This window comes from Miscanthus floridulus, chromosome 6 (genome assembly GCF_019320115.1).
Source record: "Miscanthus floridulus cultivar M001 chromosome 6, ASM1932011v1, whole genome shotgun sequence".
NCBI lineage: Eukaryota > Viridiplantae > Streptophyta > Magnoliopsida > Poales > Poaceae > Miscanthus > Miscanthus floridulus.
The window spans coordinates 8,069,976-8,090,698 of record NC_089585.1 but is presented as its reverse complement, the minus strand read 5'-3'; the positions used below and the strand labels follow the sequence as shown (position 1 = coordinate 8,090,698).

At 42.3% G+C, this 20,723-nt stretch overlaps 3 protein-coding genes across 4 annotated transcripts; 2 read left to right on the top strand and 1 right to left on the bottom strand.

The window, feature by feature from the left end:
• The first annotated feature begins 500 nt into the window (after positions 1–500).
• Positions 501–7,973, top strand: LOC136457554 (uncharacterized). Of its 2 annotated transcripts, none has more exons than XM_066457586.1 (5): positions 501–828; positions 3,791–4,984; positions 5,175–5,324; positions 5,453–5,633; positions 7,556–7,973. In XM_066457586.1, the coding sequence occupies exons 1-5, from the start codon at positions 517–519 to the stop codon at positions 7,726–7,728; spliced, it is 2,010 nt and encodes a 669-aa protein (XP_066313683.1). In that variant the 5' UTR covers positions 501–516; the 3' UTR covers positions 7,729–7,973. The 2 variants fall into 2 exon arrangements, with proteins under 2 accessions (XP_066313683.1, XP_066313684.1); XM_066457587.1 differs by having other exon boundaries at positions 691–828; positions 3,489–4,984.
• Positions 7,974–9,480: 1,507 nt separating this feature from the next.
• LOC136460171 (AT-hook motif nuclear-localized protein 26-like) lies at positions 9,481–10,200 on the top strand. Its single transcript, XM_066459983.1, has one exon. The coding sequence runs from the start codon at positions 9,550–9,552 to the stop codon at positions 10,198–10,200; it is 651 nt and encodes a 216-aa protein (XP_066316080.1). The 5' UTR covers positions 9,481–9,549.
• A 334-nt stretch (positions 10,201–10,534) lies between these two features.
• On the bottom strand, positions 10,535–13,812 carry LOC136457553 (ubiquitin-conjugating enzyme E2 2-like). Its single transcript, XM_066457585.1, has 6 exons — positions 13,666–13,812; positions 13,279–13,416; positions 13,166–13,191; positions 11,873–11,962; positions 11,442–11,530; positions 10,535–10,939 (listed from the first exon to the last, which is right to left on the bottom strand). The coding sequence occupies exons 2-6, from the start codon at positions 13,401–13,403 to the stop codon at positions 10,811–10,813; spliced, it is 459 nt and encodes a 152-aa protein (XP_066313682.1). The 5' UTR covers positions 13,404–13,416; positions 13,666–13,812; the 3' UTR covers positions 10,535–10,810.
• Between the last annotated feature and the right edge of the window lie 6,911 nt (positions 13,813–20,723).

Below are 20,723 nucleotides of genomic sequence, written 5' to 3'. Positions count from 1 at the left end.
ATTCCACAGTCCAAAAGTGTATGCAATACACTCAATTTCTTGTTTAACACTTAGCAAACTTGTTAGACCTTTAATGATGTTGTCATTCAATTCACCGAAACCACTTAAGAGCCGGATGCACTTACAAAATCAGAGTCTTAACGCCGGACTACGACGGAATCAACTTCACAGTTATTTCACTTGCCTTTTCATCGTCATGGATTCGCGCTACGGCGCTAGCCCTTGGCTGCGGCGGCGGATGCGATGTGGCAGCGATGACAGGTAAGGCGATGAGGGGGGGGGGGGGGGGGGGGGGGGGAGGTTAAGCGCAGCAGGGTAACTCAATCGGCAAGCACAATGGGAAAAACAACAACGTTGTTAAAGGCCAGAACTGTTCGCATTCCACTGGGCTTCTCTGAGCGGCCTGCCTACGCAGCCCAATAGGCCCAGACGTGGTCTAACAGTTTCTCTCGCGCGTGCCTCCCATCGCTCGCCGTCTTCTGCCTCCGTCTGTCGAAAAAGGAAAAGAAGCCGTCCATGTCCGCACATAGCAGATGGCATCCGGCCATGAGGGAAAGGGGGTTCTCGCCGGCGGGGACCTCTACATATTGGTGGATCCGCCCCTGCGCCGGATGGATCCTCTTCCTGTCCCTCCTCTTCCTCTTCCTCTTTACCGCCGCCGCGGCGTCTGCGGCGGCGCCTGAGGAGGAGAAATTCACGGAGGAGCTGCTCCTGCGGCCGCTCCCGGACCGCAAGGCACTGGCCCACTTCCACTTCCGCTCCTCTGCGCCCCCCGCTGCTTCCGTTGGTCGGCACCACCACCTCTTCCCCAAGGCCATCTCCCAGCTGGTGCGTGCCCCGTGCGTCCATCTCCACTCAGGAGCAGATCTCTGATGTCGCTGACTTAGGGTTTATGCTCCAATTGTATACGGCTTTAATTCGTCGTTCATACTGGTACATTAGCTTGGACTAGCATGCAACTAGATAGGTGTGGTTGTAGATCAATAACACGTTTGATCTGTTTGTGGGTACTCCACTGGGACAGTGAGGCAAGCAATTGATTTGCTGCAAAGATTTTGCTTTTGGCACATGTACATAGTTGTGCTAAGATGGAGATCTTTACTTTGCATTTATTTCATTTTTCCACCTAATGATGTTTATCAAGTTGTCAAGGTATTAGTTGAATGTTGCAATCCAAGTGCTGATTTGTTTTTACCCAAATTTGAGCCGAGGTGCTGTGTAGTCGCTGTAAAGTTTAAGTTTTGCAATTTGATCAAAGGCTGAAGCCCAGCTTGATTAGAAATGAGCACAGTAGTTGGTGGGTTTGTACTTTGTAAGACAACAAGTCAACGACCCTGAGTATTGGGGGGTCTCTGAAATGGGCACAGTAGTTGGTGGGCTTTTGCCTATTAGGCACTAGCCCCAAATGTTGGTGGGTTTGAGAATTTTACTCTGTACTAGGTAACGTGCCCGTGCGTTGCTACGGGACAACTAAATCTTTTATACTAAAAACACACAGATCACACGATAAGATAATAATACTGTTAAATTAAATACCGACGTCAAAGTGACATTTAATTCAAAAAGCAAAGTTCGTGAAATTAACACAGCCACGGAGACGCGACGTCGCCGGCTCACAAACTCTACTGTATAGACTTTTTCGTGATACGACTAAGATAATATTTTATATCGGCAAAAAGAATTCTACGATATTCATTTCTTTCATGCGCCAATAAATCCATGAATAAGTTCCGTTGCATCTCCATATAATCATGTACACACAGGTTCGAGTATATATGCAAATAGGTTCGTGCCCGTGCGTTTCTACGGGACGAAACACACGGATCGCACGATAAGATAACAATACTGTAAAAGTACATGACCGACGTTAAAGTGACATTTAATCCAAAAAGCTAAGTTCGTGAAATTTACACAGTCACAGAGAGCGTGACGTCGCAGGCTCACAAACTCTACTGTATAGATCTTTCCGTGATGCGGCTAATATCATTTTTTATACCGGCAGGAAGAGATTTTCGATATCCATTTCTTTCGTGCGCCAACAAATCCACGAATAAGTTCCACCACATCTCCATACCATCCTGTACACGGCGCTGGCAAGCGAATTAGCCACAACATATGTAATTAGTTTTATAATTAGCTCATATTTAGTCCTCCTAATTGATATCTAAAAATTCAATATGACAGGGACTAAAGTTTAGTCCTGGGATCCAAACACCCCCTGACTCTCGACTCCTGCTGGCTGCTCACTTGCACCACCATGCCTATGTGTCTGCACGTATATACTCTAATGTCAACGTCTAAGATGGTCTTTATTGTCCACCCTTTGAAAATATCATAACTTTAAGGTTGTCATTTGTGTATGTTGTAGGATTGGGATGCTTTGCACTGATCCATGAGGGTGTCCATGAGAGTCGAAATTTTTGATGCATTGCACTGATCCATTTGTGTATCTGTTTTTTTTTTTTGTTCTCAAACAAGCATATTTAGTCCAATCATCTATGACTATTAGGACCTGTGATGTTCCAAACTTTTCAACTACCAACTACCACTACTGTTCCAGCTCCAGCCCTGCTTATTAGCTGTGAAAAGTTCTGAAGGTCTACCCTTCAGAAAACTGCAAATATGATACAAAATGCAGATTGCAACTAATATCTAGATGTGTCCACTCTTAGTGCCACAAATGTTGCTTAAGTTTCATCAACGTGCTCTAATTTTCTTGTGTGAAGCTGACGATTCAGTTTTGCTATACTTCACTTTGCATAGCACTATGTTTCCCTGCTCCCTCCCTCTCTCTCGTGTTAGAAACTTAAACTGCAGTATGCGTAACTAAAGGTTTAGGTGCCTCTGCTGGATCAATTATTGTTGGTTGAAAGGCTTTCATTGATGAGGCCTGATCAATTGTGTCTCAAGTATAAAGTTCAATGATTTCTTTTCTAAGAGGAAAAAGAACTGCACAGATCAAGTAGCAAAGGAAATCAGAATAATATATACCTCCAGGCAAGGAAAGGAATGTATAAGATGTAAGATTCTTTGAAGAACAATAGTATTTTAAAAATTCATATCGTGTTTTGAACATTTCTGTGAGGCCAACAATCTCAACCTCGGATGAGTTTTCTTCGATGCAAATAAAAGACATGAATTAAAGTCTCTGATATAGCTTGGAAAGAAACTGTTGAATGTTTCCTGTACAGCTCATGATTGTTTCCTTCCATGCATGATTATTTCCTTCCATGCACGTGGCCTCAACCAGTAATAGGGTTTACGTGCATTTTAGGGACGTCTGTTCCATGTATGTTTCTTTCCATGCATGTGGCATCATGTTAATTGTATTTTAGGGACGTCTGTTCCATGCATCCGGTTTATGTGGAGATGAAATATATCTGACCGAGCGAGAGAGGGGCACCGCATGATTGTTTCCTTCCATGCATGATTATTGTTTCCTTCCATGCATGTGGCCTCAGGTGATCGATTTGTTTCCTTCAAAGCAGGCGGGGATCGCAGGGATGGCAGTTTCTTTTTCTATCGCACGGGGTATCGCACGGCCGGAAGGGAGGAGCGACCCCAAAAAAAAAGTCGCACAAAAAAATTATCTTACTTTTATTCTTTTTAGTTGTAGGAGATTCTTTTTGTTGCCTATTAGGTTTACATATAATAAGCTATGCCTTGTTTACACCTTTAAGTCACAACAGCCTGGGCGCTGAAGAAAGGGGCCCTCCATTTCTTATGTGCTGCCACATTTTATGAATGACTGAGAACCTCTATTAACATTATTCTGCTTTGTCAAGACCAGGTTAAAAAATATCATATTAGCGAGTTGGAGCTATCTTTCACCCAGGGAAGATGGAACTATGAGCAGTGGGGTGGATTTGATCCTATGTCAACTAATAATGCAAAGCCTCCTGGTGTTGAGCTGTGGGCAGTTTTTGATCTTCCTTTGTCTGAAATTGATGCAACATGGAAGAACCTGACACATACACTCTCTGGCCTGTTTTGTGCATCCATCAACTTTTTGGAGTCTTCAACTGCATTTTCTGCTCCTCGTTGGGGATTTAAATTGAATGAAGGCAATTTGCGATATGGTGCATTGCCTCGTGAAGCAGTATGCACTGAGAATCTGACACCTTGGTTGAAACTTCTTCCATGTCGTGACAAAGCTGGGATAGCTTCTTTGCTGTACAGGCCTTCAATTTACAAAGGATATTACCATTCGCAAAAACTGAAACTGAGATCGTCCCAGTCACTTGGTATTATTCTTGATCAAACTCTGACTGTTGTGCTCCAACCAAATACTGTAAGTGGCGAACAGCTACATTCCAATCATGGTCAACTTCAGCCCAACTGGTCCATGAGACATCTTTTCAACAGAAAGTTGTCAGGGAAATGCCTTGTTTCTAAATCCAGCAGAGTATTCATTGAGGTTGATAAAGGCATTGTTGACAATGTTAACAAATCTGGGAGTGATCTTTCTTGGAGTAATGAATTCTTTGTATTGTCTAATAGCCCGGACAAGTTGATCAAAGGTCAAAATCACGTAGAAATTCAATCTTCTTTTTTATATTTATACGATGCTAGTAACTACACTGAGGAAAAACCTTTGGATGTGGGCATAACTTGGAAGCTTCCCCTCGAATGGACTTGCACCCCATCACCTTTTCATGCAAGCAGATTTCTTATGGGCAGTGGAAATGAAAGAGGGTCAATTGCTCTGTCGTTTATGTCCACTAATCTTCATAAGCAGATATCCGGCAGCCCAACTGATTGTTCAATAAAGGCAGTTATTTTCCAGGTTGTTCCATGGTATGTTAAGGTTTATTATCACAGCCTAGAAATATTTATAGATGGGAGCAGGAAGACTGTGTCAGAAGTAGTTGACAAGATTCATGTCATTCCTTCAGAAGACAAGCTTTTGCCTGGTACCCTGGAGATGCTACTAAGATTCCCTTGCAGTATGCAGTCAGGAACTCTGACATTGGATTTTGACAAGGTATGCTCTGCTGCTTAAGTTACTTTAATGTACCTTCCCATTGGGTACAATTTCACATATTTCTCACTTGGTGCTTCGGCCTGAGTCTTCATTTGTTATTTGCCCCTTGGGCAGTCTTAATGCAATGATGTCCAGAACTAAACATTGCGTTTTTAGTTTGTGACAATGTTAACTGCACATTAAATTTCAGGGATTCCTGCATATAGATGAATATCCTCCTGATGCTAATCAAGGATTTGACATTCCTTCAGCTTTGGTTAGCTTTCCTGAGTTCAGTTCTGCTCGAAGTTACCCTGAAATTGATCCAGTACTTGGATCTCCTTTACTAGAAAATTTCCAGGTACACCCTCAGAGAGATGTCATGAACTGATCAGTTGGCTAGTACTAGCTGATTTCCTTGCCATACATGAATATAAGTATTTGTGCTTCATTATTGTTGCAGTATGTCAATATCTCTGTGTTCTGCAGGAAGATAGTGTTGTGAAGTCGTATACAGAAGTATTGCTTGTTCCCCTGACAACTCCTGATTTCAGCATGCCATACAATGTCATCACCTTCACATGCACTGTCTTAGCTCTTTACTTTGGCTCATTATTGAATGCTTTGAGACGAAGGATTGGTGAGGAAGAGAGGGAGTTGAAGAAAACAGGTAAGCACAAATATTTATGTTGTTTGGTTTCTGTTTTGTGATGCCTTGTGTTACAGAGGTTGTGCTCTAGTATGTATGGGACTTGATCATACTTGTATAACAGCTACATTCAATGCAGAATAAATTTTGTTTTCGTTGTGCTGTCACCATGCCTGCTCTTTTTTCTCGAACAACCATGCCTGCTCTTCTAGAGAGAATCAGATAAAGTTGTTTCTTCAAAATTTGATGTAAAGGATGGAATGCAGCTTCAGATGTTGAAAGAATTGAATAATTAACATTTTTTTGTTCAACTTACAATTTCCAACCCTACCTTGAAACAAGTTACAGTGTTACACACTAACAAGGTTAACAAGGTTACTTGAACACAATGTGCCTGTTTTCTTGCTCTAGATTTAGCTGGTCATGTTTCTGCTGTGCAGTGGTCATACTGAAGAAGTGGCAACTCTTAGCGAGCATCCTTTATAGGAAATTTGTTGATGAATTGTTCTAGTTCTAGGAAAAAAATAGATGTACTGGCTAAAAGAAGACAGTACTTGGTTTGAAGAAAGTATTGTTCAAAACAGGTTGGGAACTTTTTGTTTCTCGGACCAATTAGATTTGCACCTTCAAAAAGGATTTGGATGTCATGGGCTCCTCTATGGTGTAATTTTTCACAGGGTTGCCATTTCTGGCGTTTTGCCCACTTTGTGACCTAGCTCCTGAAACTATCAACCATCTGTTGATCTGTGGTTGCAAGTACAGTATAGCTTACTGTAGTTCGAGAATTAGCCTGCAGGCACTAACACCACAACCTGATGCCACTACTCTGGCTGGTCGAACCGGATTATCAAGAGAGCGGATAAAGAGCAGTGAGAAGACCTCGATTCTTTGATCATTTTAGTAACACGGGAAATAAGGAAACACTGTAATGATTGCGGTTTCAACAATGCTACCCTGAACATATCCTTGGTAGTGTGGACAGTAGAAGCGGAGGGAGTGCTCTATTGTTCAAGGCTGGGACTCATGGCCTCCAGAGCCTTTTCTAGGGTCTGTGTCCTTGCATTTTGGTCATCTGATCTATTTGATCGTATCGTATTTGATCTCAGTGTTCTAGGGGATGCGTGGATTTTGGGTGTGTATCCTGTTTGGTGTTGTACATTTGGCTTTCATCTTAATGAAATGACACATGGCACTCCTACATGGTTCAAGAAAAAAAAAACTACGCACTCTTTTATAAATGTGCTATTTCGATATCAAACAGGTCTCCAAGATAGAAAATCACTGCTTGATCTTTAACAGTATGCTACTACGCATAGTCACAAAGTTCTTGGGTCCATGGGGGTCAAGGAACATGGCGCACTACTTGCTAGAGGTTTTTATAAGACAGGGATGAAATTGTTCCTGAATTCCTGGGACAGGGACGATTTCCTGGGACAAGACCCAGCTTTGACCTGTTTTCTGATACTACTAAGAACCACCTTTCTATACATGAAGAGAAAATAGTATTTGATTGTTTTTTTAAAACTTTGGTTGTTAGGAGTGGGACTTTTGTTAACTGAACCCTTGGCACTAGCTTCAGTGTGAAATCCCTTGCATTTTCTGAACTGACCTTGGCATATTTTTCTGCAAACTATTTCACATATTTTATATTGATATTTACTTCCTATTTTGCCCCTATTGTGATGTACTCCCTCCGTCCCAAACTATAAGTCATTCTGGCTTTTATAGATACATAGATTTTACTATATATCTAGACATAATGTATATCTAGGTGTGTAGCAAAAGCTATGTACCTAGAAAAGCCAGAACTAATTACAATTTGGAAAGGAGGAAGTACATGTAAGGGGGTTTTTGAATTTCTTAACAAATGTTGTTGATATTTTATTTTCCTGAAAAAAAAAACATCAGCAGCTTGCTTCTTACCAGTATTAATTCTGTTACAGCCACAAGGCATGGGCTCATTCCTCGGTTGGTAGCTAAGTTAAGGGGGCAGAAGGTGGATCCAACAGTGTCAGGGTCCTCATCTGAATCGACTGGATCAAAGAAGCTGCTATTCAAGGTTGTATTTGTTGCAGTAGCTGCAGTTCTATTTCACTATTTCTCAAACAACAGTTAAGACTTAACATCTGTTTCTAAAATTTTGGGCTACTTTGGACTGTGGAGCCACGGCGGTAGAATGTACCATGTTGTGTAGCATATGTATTGCCTGTAAAAGTTTGCTTGCTTCCAGGCGCTATTTTGTCATCCTAGATTCTTGAAAGCAGAGCTTGCTGTCCCTTGATTGCACCAGGTTCTTTTCGTTTCTTTTTTTTTAGGAACCCACTATACATTTTTTACGTTGATCTAAGTATCTAACCACCACATGCAGCATCTGAGCAAGCATCTGTGCACTGTGCTTGAGCTTTATTCGGTTTGAATTGCTACTAGTCCAGATAGATTTTTTCCCCCTGAAGTAGAATGTATTCCATACGATCATTTCGTGTCAGATTTGTTGGTCTCAAAGAAAAAAGTATTGGTGTCTGTTGGTATCACCCATGCACACACAACAACAACAACAACAAAGCTTTTAAGTCTTAAACAAGTTGGGGTAGATTAAAGTTAAAACTCAGCAGAAGCAATCAAGGTTTAGGCACGTGAATAACTGTTTTCCAAGTACTCCTATTTAAGACGGGTATATTTCATCCTTTCAAATCTCTTTTTATTGTCTCTACCCAAGTCAAACTTCGGTCTTTCTCTGTCTCTCTTTACGTTACTATCCTGGCTTAGGATTCCACTATACACCGGTGCCTCTGGAGATCTCCGTTGGATATGTCCAAACCATCTCAACCGGTGTTGGACAAACTTTTCTTCAATTGGTGCTACCCCTAATCTATCACGTATATCAACGTTCCGAACTCGACCCCTTTTTGTATGACCACAAATCCAACGCAACATACGCATTTCCGCGACACTTATCTGTTGAACATATCGTCTTTTCGTAGGCCAACATTCTGCACCATACAACATAGCAGGTCTAATCATCGTCCTATAAAACTTGTCTTTTAGCTTCTGTGGTACCTTTTTATCACATAGGACACCAGATGCTTGGCGCCACTTCATCCACCCTGCTTTGATTCTATAGCTAACATCTTCATCAATATCCCCGTCTCTCTGTAGCATTGATCCTAAATATCGAAAGGTATCCTTCCTGGACACTACTTGACCTTCCAAACTAATATCTTCCTCCTCCTGAGTAGTAGTGTTGAAGTCACATCTTATATACTCAGTTTTAGTTCTACTGATTCTAAAACCTTTGGACTCCAAAGTCTCTCACCATAACTCTAGTTTCTGATTCACTCCTGTCCGGGTTTCATCAACTAGCACTACATCATCCGCGAAAAGCATACACAAGGGATGTCCTCTTGTATGTCCCTTGTGACCTCATCCATCACTAAAGCAAACAGATAAAGGCTCAAAGCTTACTCCTGATGTAGTCCTATCCTAATCGGGAAGTCATCCGTGTCTCCATCACTTGTTCGAACACTAGTCACAATATTGTTGTACATGTCCTTAATGAGCCCGACGTACTTCCTTGGGACTTTATGTTTGTCCAAAGCCCACCACATAACATTTCTTAGTATTTTATCATAAGCATTCTCTAAGTCAATAAAAATCATGTGTAGGTCCTTTTTCTTCTCTCTGTACTGCTCCATAACTTGTAAGGATTTTCGCATCCAGCTAGGCCCGCACATCGCAGTAGTTACCAAACGAGCAGGCCGGCGAGGGGGTGGTGATGGCGCGTGCGAAACAGGAATACTTGGCTGCGCCATTGCTCGAGCCGACCGCGACAGCGAGGTAGCGCGTCCCGTTCGTGGAGGTGCGGCTGTACCGGCGGGGCGCCGACCCGGTGGCGATCTTCCAGTCAGACCTGTCGGGCCCTGGGCGCTGCCTCTTGGAGATGCTGGAGGTCGCCGGCGGCTGCGACGTCGTCGACAGCGTGGCCGGGTTCGCACGCCGCCGCCAGGTGGGCGTGTGCGTGCTCAGCGGCGCCGGGAGCGTCGCCAACGTGTGCATCCATCAGCCCGATGGCGGCCCCGGCACCGTCGTCACCCTCGCTGGCCGCTTCGACATCCTCTCCCTCAGCGGCTCCTTCCTCCCGCCGCCGGCGCCGCCCGCCGCCACAGGGCTCACCGTCTACCTCTCCGGCGGGCAGGGCCAGGTGGTGGGCGCCACGGTCGCCGGCCCGCTCCTCGCCTCCGGCCCCGTCGTGATCGTTGCCGCCTGCTTCGGCAACGTCGCCTACGAGCGCCTCCCTCTCGACGACAACGAGCCGCCGCAGCAGCAGCACCTGCAACAGCCTCTTCCTCCTCCGCAGGGCATGCCCGGAGCCTCCTCGTCGCCGCCCCCGCCGCTGCCATTGCCTGGACAACACCCGCTCGCCGACCAGCTCCCCCACAGCCTCATGAACGGCGTGGAGTTGATGACGATGGAGCCGTCGCAGCCCCGGACGAAGCAGAAGTGCCACCGAGGCGACGACGAGCGCCTGCTTGCTTGCATGGTACTGTATGCATGCTCTGTTTGCTTGCCTGGTTGTCGACTGCTGGGCTAGGGCAACACGACGGATGCAGGCGGCGGCGGCGGCGTGGATACGCACGGCGACAAAGAGGTTCACATGGAAAAAAAAAGACTGCAGAAAAAAAAATGTCAAATGGGACCAGCATTTGATTCTTTAGAAGTCAAATATTAGGAACTATTGGAGATAAACTTCTTTTTTTTTTCTCCTAAAACATTTTTAGGAGTTGGCAAACATATATTTTTTAGGAGGAATATTTAGGTTACTCTTGGAGATGCTCTTATATTGGTTCAAAATTGAGCTAAATACCATAGCTTTGTACGTCAACCTGGTTTTCAAACAATCTCCCAACCAAAGCAAAGCATTCTCATACCCAGAGGAGGAAAGTTCATATAAAATGTTGAAATGTTGGCGCAATGCAAGAGTAATTAAGTTTGTATTCCAGATCCAGCACAAGGTAAAAGTTGATTTGAGACAGAACAATCTCCACCGCTCAAACCAAGATAGAAAAGCGTCTTAACATAGGACAACAGCAGTAACAGCTGAATTCGGCTTTAGTTACAAGCACAAGCATCTTGCCCTTTTTTTTGTTATGGAACGCATGGACGGATGCGGGGCGCAGAGAGCAGCTGCGCAGCGCAATGCATCAGTCCGCCGTCCAGCTCTGCTCCACGACCTCCCGCACTTTGCGGTTGTACTCTCGCTTGTTCTCGCTGAACATGCGGGCAGCTTCAGAGTTAGCGGGCGAATTCGGGTTTGGGTCGCACAACAATGACTGCAAATGGCACACACCTCAGGTTAGTCACACACTGGCCACCAGCACAGATGGTTTGAGTCTTTGAGAACATCATAATTCATAAACATAAACAGAGACACATTCTACTCAGCAGACATCCAGGTCCATAGCAGTAAGAACTACTCTTCCTCCGTCCCAAAAAGAGTACGCTTCTAAATCTGGTCCAAATAGAACTATCTTAAGTTTGACTAAGTTTATAAAAAATAGTATCAACAATTATGATTCCAAATAGGTATGATATGAAAATATATTCCATAATGAATCTAATAATACTAATTTGGTACCATAACTATTTCTAAAAATTTGATCAAACTGAGGATTGTTTGACTTAGCGCTGTAGTTAGAGGTGCACTCTTTTTGGGATTGAGGGAGTTGCTATGCATTGCAAAGTTGAATGTTATTGTATGACAAGCAAAAGTTACAAATGTTGGAAAAACAATAATCTCTGCCAAGAAATAAAAGATTACTTGTATGGTTGTACCTGGATCGACGTGAGTATTGCAGCTACATCATATATCGGACTCCACTGATTCTGCAGGATATCTAAGCATATGCTTCCATCAGCATAAACTGCACACGAGAAAAATATGTCAGGGTGACATATAAGTGGACATTAGAAGGTAGTACCATCCTATAGTTAAGAGCAGTTGTATCAGAATAAGCCAGAGTTCCATTGGTTCAAAACCAATGGCACTACATACATTGTGAAATCTCAGCACATATGTATTCACAAATCACAGCACATATCTGATACATCAAGAAGATAACCACAAACACAGAAAAGTTGCCAAAAAAAGTCTATGATGTCTGAGTTGAAGAGGTCCCTTGGGGGAAAGAACAAGTCAGCAAAGACAAAATCAGATCTGCTTATTTCCTGTACACTCATATAAATATGGATGAGAAACAACTTACTGTTTGGATGAAACATCCTAGAAACAAAGCGCACGGTTGGTGGCTTGTTTGGATATTCTTCATTAAACTGGAGAGTCAGCTTGAACGTACCTGAGAATAAAATAGGAGTTAGCATATTATCAATGAAAGGACAGAACACAAAGCAAACTATGTAGTAAGCTCAGAAAGACAAGTTAGCAACACAGAATCTAAGAGCTGTTGTGTGAGTTAGTGCACTGGAGATTTAGGATCATTTTCATATCTAACACTTTCCCAATCTATGAACCAACAATATATGATCATGTATTTCCAAAATGGGAATGTTTTTGAGTTATGGCAAACTTTGAACAATTTTACTACCGCTAAATTAACACAAACCATAAGGGAATTGCCACCACAGGATGTCAACAAAAAAGGTGACAAGCTGCAGGCCGCGCACAGACAATCCTGTGGTGTGTGAAACATTAGCTTCCAATAAAGCATGCATTATCAGCTAATTCAAACGGCAGAGAGAGGCAGAACAGTTATAGTGTAGACATTGTCTTGTTCTGAAACAGCACAAATACAAAAATTGCGACAAGAGGAAGAGGACCATAGCAACTATTGATTATCTCCGTTAAGAGGACCATTGTATAATTAATTCCTGGATAATGGGGCTCATCCAGCTAATTCTTTGACTTTATTCTGTCTAAATCAATCATTCTACACATATATATACAAATACCAAAGCATTGACCGACCTTTCTCACCACCAGCAACATGCTTTGGGCTTGCATGTTCTCACAGTAGCAATAGTCGTTGCAATGTTTTTTTTCCTCTTATCTTAAGATTCAATGAGAGAAGAAAAGGAATTCTCACTAGGTTTAACAATAGTTTTATTGTTTATAATTATTAATATTTGCTTTAGAAGTTAATTTGACGTCATCGCTTACCAAGACTGACACTAGTGTTAGCATGGTACGCTACAAACAACAACAACAACAACAACATGGTACGCTACAAAGTTCCATTGAATTTGGGGGTCAGTTTCCTCTATAAATCTTAACTTGGAATTTGTACTCTAGAGCAGCTATGCATTTGACAGTAAGGTCAACAAACTCAGATAACTGAAAACTTCTGCTTGCCACCTGCAAGTGAACTACTGCCTACTAAAAGATTGTCGTATTCTGCATCGCTTGATCACGTCAGTGATGCCTGTTGTGCTGGCAAAGCCAGCAGCAGCATATGCAGATGCAATTTATTATTGTTTGGATAAGCACATGATGAGTTGGATCTAGGAAGCAAAAATCTGCAACATGAATCAGATTAACTAACCTCCATCCCACGGGGTATCATCAGGTCTGTAAATGAAACAAACATATACAAAGACGATGTCAGATTACAATTCAAACTAAGAAAGGGGGGAAATGGAGGATTCTGCATCATACCCAAATATGACAGCATTCCACAACATTATGTTGCTATCCTGCGGGGCGCCACTTATGCCGGCCGGAGGGTCCTGCATCAACCGTTTGAAATCCCTCATCAACCTCTTCCTCGAAGGGGTCGACATCCCCCGGATGTCCCTGCACGACACATACAACTCAACGTGAGCCAAAGGATCGCACCAATCTATCACCGATCCGTCACCGCCCCGCCCCAGCACGTGCAGGATTAACAACCCGAACAAAATTTGGGGGAAAAAATACAGCTGTTACCACCAGCACCACAGAGCGAACAAATCCGCAACAGAATTGGTGGATCGGGGCATCCATCCCAGCCAGGACGATAGGGATTAACAAATCACATAGAGAAAGGATCCTGCAGAGCTTTACCTAGGTAAGAAGAAATCAATCGAGGTCCAGCAGATGGACCGGACGGATGGATCTCCAGTCCACACTAGATGTAGCTTACGCGCCCAGTAGAGTGTGAAGGGGAGGACGATGACGATGACAAAAGAAGAAGACGAGCTGGGAAGAGTCCTGGAACGCGTGATAGCTTAGGGGGTGTTTGGTTCCTAAGGGAAAATTTTAGTCTCTGTCCCATCGAATGTTTAGACACATGCATGAAGTATTAAATATAGACGAAAAAAATAATTAATTACACAGATTGTGGCTAATTTGTGAGACGAATTTTTTAAGCCTAATTAGTCCATGATTTGACAATGTTGTGCTACAGTAAATATATGCTAATGGCGGATTAATTAGGCTTAATAAATTCGTCTCGTAAATTAGTCTCCATCTATGTAATTAATTTTATAATTAACTCATATTTAGTTCTCCTAAACAGCATCCGAACGTCCGATGTGACATGGACTAAAATTTAGTCCAGGAAACCAAACACTCTCTTAGACGAAGGGGATGAATTTTAAAGGTCCGAACAAAGGGCCGAATTTTTCCATTTTTTCCTTTTCTTTTTTGCTAGGTGCTTTCGAGGGAATTAGTTCTTTCTTGTTTTAGTTTTCTTGTTATATTCATTTTCTCGTTTTACCCTTCGGTCCTAAAATATAACGGAAGTTCATCCTAAACACAAAGAACTTATATGTAATCTAATACTTATATGTAGTCTAATATTTTTATACTCCCTCCATCCTAAAATATAAGTATCCCAACGTTTAAATTTGTTTCAAATTATAAGGGATTCCAAGTAAACAAATTCTTCAAAAGGCAACATTCACATACACATATTATTAATGTCTGTCACCAATCTAAACATAATAATCAACTAGGGTTATACGTATCATTTGTTGTATCACATAATATATCCTAAAATTAGTTGGATACCTCGTATTCCTAAACGGAGGAAGTACTCAAATACTAGCAATATGAACTTTCTTCGGTGACTTCATGATCGGCCTCTTATGAACGATTAAAGCTTAGAGATAAGTTTGTACTCGACTAATTTCTCAGTCCCTCTAGTCAGGTGGGTGATGGCTGGCCGAATCCTCCTGAACACTATGCGGGCAACCACAATATATTTAGACTAAGTAGCCCAGCTACTTATTTTGCTACAATACCAAAAACACAAATAAACTATACACATAGGTCCACTATACTAATAAAAAACACTAGAAATACAATTGTCCACGTCCCTTTCACCCTCGACTCCCCGTCTCCTCTAGGAATGTCAATGCCTCAGCTCGTTACACCTTTGCTATGGTCACCTCTTCTCGGTCTGGATGAGACTGATGCCGTCTCAAATGGGCCTCGCCCTGACCAAATGAGGCTTTCTCCTTCCCGGATTGGATTTGAGCTTCTTTTCTAGCCGCATCCCTATTTTGGCAAACCCGTTATGTTTGGCACGTAGATTGGTAGATGGACAAACGACCGAGACAGTGACCTCGTGGGCCGCCACGGATGAGTAGGGTGGTAACCTCACGAGCCCACGGAGGGCTAAGGCGGTGACCTCCAAGGCGTGGAACTAGCAATGTAGGGCGAGGAGGGTCGACGGGAGTAGCAACGACTTGGTGACAGATACCAATAAGGGAAAGAGAAGTCAGAGGAAAAAGAAATATTTTTTATTTCTTATTATAGTAGTTTATAGACATATATATACCCTTTGCTATCGACTACTTTTTAGACTGATTCCAAAGTGGCTTAGACAGTGTTTATGGATGGCTTTTAGAGCATTTTGTGGTTGCTGTGCATGCGGGTCTTCCCACATGCGATTTGAGGAGGCCCAACCTAACATTCATTCATGGATTGTTTGGTGACGGTCTCGTAGGAATCGATTACAACCTCGACAACTCTTAAAAGATCTCCTTTGTGAATAGAAACGGTTTGTTCGTCTAAAAAAATCAATCGTTAGATTATGCAGTACTCTTCATCATGTTGTGCAAAATGTAATGAGTATGACATCCTATTCACAAAGCAGCTTCTTCCAATCGATGAAATGATAAATCCTCGGTGATTCAACCATACATTTTGCAGATGCTTTCAGCACCAAATCATGGTTAAGCTTCGCTTAAATTGGTTAATTGAGGAGTATGTTCCATTTGGCTGGGACTATGTTTTTTTTAACGAACAGCAGGAGTCTGCCTCTCAAATAAGGAAGGAATAAAGAAGGTTTATGTATAGCCACAGCCCGAGGAGCTGTGCAAACAAACAGGGGTAAAAATCCCCCCAAACCACGTATACAACCAGAATGGCCGGCTTGCTAGCCCCCTTCCTAGAATGCCCCTTGGAACACCCTCATCATTTGCTTAATGTCTTCTTTAATTCTTGAAGCCACTTGCAATGACGATTCTTCAGCGTTATTGAAAATTCTTTGGTTTCTTTCCTTCCAAAGATTCTAGTATGTGTAGATCACCAAACCATTGAAACGCCTTCTTTCATCCTTAGCGACCTTAGTAGCGGTCTCCTCCCACCAGGTGCGGGGGCTCTAGTGAACTGAACATGGGACATGTACTTCAGTGCAATGATCAAAGCATATAAACCGTTCAGGCGTGTCGCTCGCTTATCAAAATTAAACTGGGTAGTCACATTTGTGGCCTACTGCCTGCATGTACAAGACATAAATCCCGACTATAAACTTGATTATCCGATAAATGTTTTCTTTGAACAAAACGGGAGGAGCACTGCCATAAGAGAGGAACCATGCAAATTATACAATTTTTTGTTACATGGATAAATTGTCAGGTTCATTTCTTGACTCGCGACATGTCCCACAGCATGAAAGTGAATGTTAGCGCTCAGGCTGATTACCCTCACGTAGGTCAGGATCCAATGACATGTCCCACAGCAACCAATGAGATGAATTGGATTCAACAAGTACCGACTGATATAAGAAAAGTGTAGAACATTTCTTTAAAGCCATAAAATGGACAGTGATTCTAGAAGAAGGCAACACAACAGAAGTGCCAGGGTTTAATACACACTTGAAGGCAAGGAAGACTAAAGCCCCAAAGGATCATGAACCCAAGGCAGATTTTGTTAGGATTGTGGTGTATCTTTCTGTGTAACCGTAGATCCAGGTAAGGCTCCTCGCCTTAGCATAGTTGGGCCGCAGCAACGTAGATGCCAAGTTCACCCTGGATGCCGCCTCGCGGACACCGATGCTCGGCACGGTGGTGAGGAGGTGGGGTGGCGATCCAGTGGATCGGTGGAGACCCTGCAGAGGCGACAGCGGTGTGGTGGGGCATCCCGTCGCTGGCAGCACACTGTAGATCGGATTAGGATTTCTATCGGTGGGATCATGGCGTCTCAGACCAACCTCATGACTCAAGCCGTGATCCCCACCTATTTTTATATGTGATGTGCGACAGGGGCCCACCAACCTATTAGGGTTGGGCGCCCCCGATCAGGGCGCAGAGGCAAGGGCCCAATAGGCCGTTGGGCCTATTGGTGGAGATCAACTAACATTCTCCCCCTTGATCTCATTCCATCTTTCAATTTCATATCATTTACTTTTGTTTATTCCATTATAAATTAGCGCATAGAGCATGTCTCATCGTCATGGTCCATTGCCGATAGATTTAATAGCTACAACACACTACTCTGTTCTGAAATAGATACTTATCTTTGGGCCTTCTTTTGTCCAGGAATTTTAGGCTTTCCCTTAAACCCATGCTAGCTACATGTTCTCTGAACACCATGTTCTCTGAACACGTTGGGTGGTAAGCCTTTTGTAAGTGGATCCGTGAGCATCTTTTCTGTACTTATATGCTCAAGACTTATGACTTGATCCCGAACTTTATCTATCACAACATAATACTCTATGTCAATGTGTTTGGCAGCACCACTTGACTTATGTTGTGAGCATACTGTACTGCCAGATTATAATCGTAGTATAACTTAAGTGATCTATAGATGTCGTCAACCACCTTCAAATCGGGTATGAACTTCTTTAGTCTGTTCACCTACCCCGTTGCCTCATATCACGCTACAAACTGTCATACATTGTGGACGATGTAGTGATGGTTTGCATTTGAGCTTTTCCATGAAATAGCTCCCCTTTTTGAGAGTGAATACTATCCCATCGTGGATTTTCTATCATCTCTCGCATAATCAGAATCTAAATTTTCCACTATGTGGAGTGAATCAGATCTTCTATACGTCATCATGAGGCCTTTCATTCCTTGCAAATAATGCAAGACTTTACTAATTTTATTGTTCTGTTCCAGAATTGCTCTGGAATCTGCCAAGTAACCCGGTAACAAATGCCAAGTCAGGGCATGTACATACTTGAGCATATTGTAAGCTTTCGACAGCTGAAGCATATGGAACCACTTTTATTTGATTGAGCTCATATTGGTTCCTAGGGCATTGAAAATCTCCATATCTATCGCCCTTGATTATAGGAGCAGGTGAGGGACTACATTTGTGCATACTGAATTTCTTTAAGATTCTTTCTATGTATGCCTTTTGTGACAGTCCTAATACCCCTTTTCTTCTATCTCGGTGAATCTCGATCCCTAGAATGAATGAGACTTCACCAAGATCTTTCATATCAAGTTTTGAGGACAAAACTTCTTTGTCTCTTGTAGTAGACTGACATCACTACTAGCAAGTAAGATATCATCCATATACAGGACAAGGAAGATAAACTTCCCATTCTTAAACTTTGCATAGACACAATTGTCCTCTACATTCTCTTTAAAACCCAAAATTCTTTATTGTCTGATCAAACTTCAAGTACCACTGTCTTGAAGCTTGTTTTAATCTATAAATGGATTTCTTTAGGCGGCATCCCATTCGTTCTTTTCCTTCCATGACAAAACCTTTCGGTTGTGCCACGTAAACATTTTCCTCCAAGTTTCCGTTGAGAAATGCCGTATTTACATCCATCTGATGTAATTCTAAATCATAATGTGTCATTAATGCCATTATGATTCTGAAGAAAACTTTACATGAGACTGGAGAAAAGGTCTGATTGTAATCAATCCCTTCTCTTTGCATAAAGCCTTTTGCCACAAGTCGCGCTTTATATCTCTCTATATTTCCTTGAGAGTCAAGTTTTGTTTTATAGACCCATTTACAGTCTACTGTTTTTGCCCCTTTAGGAATTATATCCAAATCCTAAACTTTATTGACATTCATTGATTTCATTGCATCTTTCATGGCCTCAAGCCACTTTGATGAATGATCACTACTCATGGCTTCTTCAAACAGGGTGGGATCATCCTCCATTTGAAATTCCTTAGTGTTTTACACTTCATAATTAGCAGGAATAGCTGATTTTCTAACTCTTTGAGACCTTCTAGGGGCCTTCATATTTGACACATCTTCTATTTGAGGCTGCTGTTGCTCCCCCTCATGTGTGGCAATAGGTTCTATTGGATCCTGAAGAACAGGTTCCTCATTGTCATTCATTGTTGCCACAGGTGGGATAACAACAGGTGCTGGCACCACAGCATCTAGCACTGTCGGTGCAGCGATAGCAGGTAGTGAGAAAAATGGCACATGAAACATTGGAGTGGCCATACACCCGCTTCACTTCAAGGTCAATTTCTCGAGCTACCATGCTCCCCCTCATCAATTCATCCTTTAGGAAGACAGCGTGTCTCGTTTCACAAACTTTGTATGTCTCTCTGGACAGTAGAAAATGAAAAACTTTTGACTTTTCTGGGTAGCCAAACAAATAGCAACTTACTATTTTGGGATCTAACTGATAAATGTATGGGTTAAATACTTTAGCCTCAGCAGGGCTCTTCCACACACCTAAGTGTTTAGTGAGGGTACTCTTCCTGTCCACAACTCATACGGTGTTTTGGGCACCGACTTACTTTGTACTCTATTGAGAATATGAATGTCAGGTTTTAACGCCTTCATTCATAGGCTCAACTGTAAGGTGGAGTAACTTATCATACTGCCCACCATATCCATCAGGGTACGATTGATTCTTTTAGCTACTCTATTCTGCTGAGGTTCGCCCGGTGTAGAATACTGGGCTACTATGCCATTCTTTTAGGGTACGCCGATCGTAGTACTCCCCTACGGTCAGACCTGACTATCTTAATCTTTAAATTGCGTTGAATTTCAACTTTTGCCTTTAAATATCTACATTTATCCAATGCTTCTGTTCTTTCTTTCATTGGATAAATGTATGGGTTAAATACTTTAGCCTCAGCAGGGCTCTCCCACACACCTAAGTGTTTAGTGAGGGTACTCTTTCTGTCCACAACTCATACGGTGTTTTGGGCACCGACTTACTTTGTACTCTATTGAGAATATGAATGTCGGTTTTAACGCCTCCATTCACAGGCTCAACTGTAAGGTGGAGTAACTTATCATACTGCCCACCATATCCATCAGGGTACGATTGATTCTTTTAGCTGCTCTATTCTACTGAGGTTCGCCTGGTGTAGAATACTAGGCTATTATACCATTCTTTTAGGGTACGCCGACCGTAGTACTCCCCCATGGTCAGACCTGACTATCTTAATCTTTAAATTGCGTTGAATTTCAACTTTTGCCTTTAAATATCTACATTTATCCAATGCTTTTGTTCTTTCTTTCATTGGATAAATGTAGCCATAACAAGAGTAATCATCTGTGAATATTATGAATGAATCATAACCATCCATACTCTTTACAGGAAACGGACCATAGATATATGTATCAATAATCTGTAGAATTCCTGCGCTTCGTTTGACATCTTTTCTTAACTTTCTTTACATACTTTTCTTTTATGTATTCTCTGCATTGTTCTAAATCTGAGAGCTCTAATGGAGGAAGAATATTATTCTTAACTGGTCTTTTATTCTCCCCCTCGAAATATGGCCTAAACGATAGTGCCATAATTTCGACGGCGTATCATGAGCTCTCTTATACCATAATTTCCAAATTAACTTTCTGTCACCAATTGCTTTATCAGCTGGGTAGCATATGTCTTTGAAGAGCTAGTGAACTGACTCTTTATTCTATCGAGGTATTCGGTGACCATGTCACACTAT

Bases quoted from the DNA above. Each gene is read 5' to 3' on its own strand.
- LOC136457554 (XM_066457586.1), top strand. From the start codon at position 517: ATGTCCGCACATAGCAGATGGCATCCGGCCATGAGGGAAAGGGGGTTC. The intron at 829-3,790 runs GTGCGTGCCCCG...TGTCAAGACCAG, and splicing joins CCAAGGCCATCTCCCAGCTG to GTTAAAAAATATCATATTAG. The intron at 4,985-5,174 runs GTATGCTCTGCT...ATTAAATTTCAG, and splicing joins TGACATTGGATTTTGACAAG to GGATTCCTGCATATAGATGA.
- LOC136460171 (XM_066459983.1), top strand. From the start codon at position 9,550: ATGCTGGAGGTCGCCGGCGGCTGCGACGTCGTCGACAGCGTGGCCGGG.
- LOC136457553 (XM_066457585.1), bottom strand. From the start codon at position 13,403: ATGTCGACCCCTTCGAGGAAGAGGTTGATGAGGGATTTCAAACGGTTG. The intron at 11,963-13,165 runs GTTAGTTAATCT...TTTTATTCTCAG, and splicing joins TGATACCCCGTGGGATGGAG to GTACGTTCAAGCTGACTCTC. The intron at 10,940-11,441 runs GTACAACCATAC...TGCCATTTGCAG, and splicing joins CAATACTCACGTCGATCCAG to TCATTGTTGTGCGACCCAAA.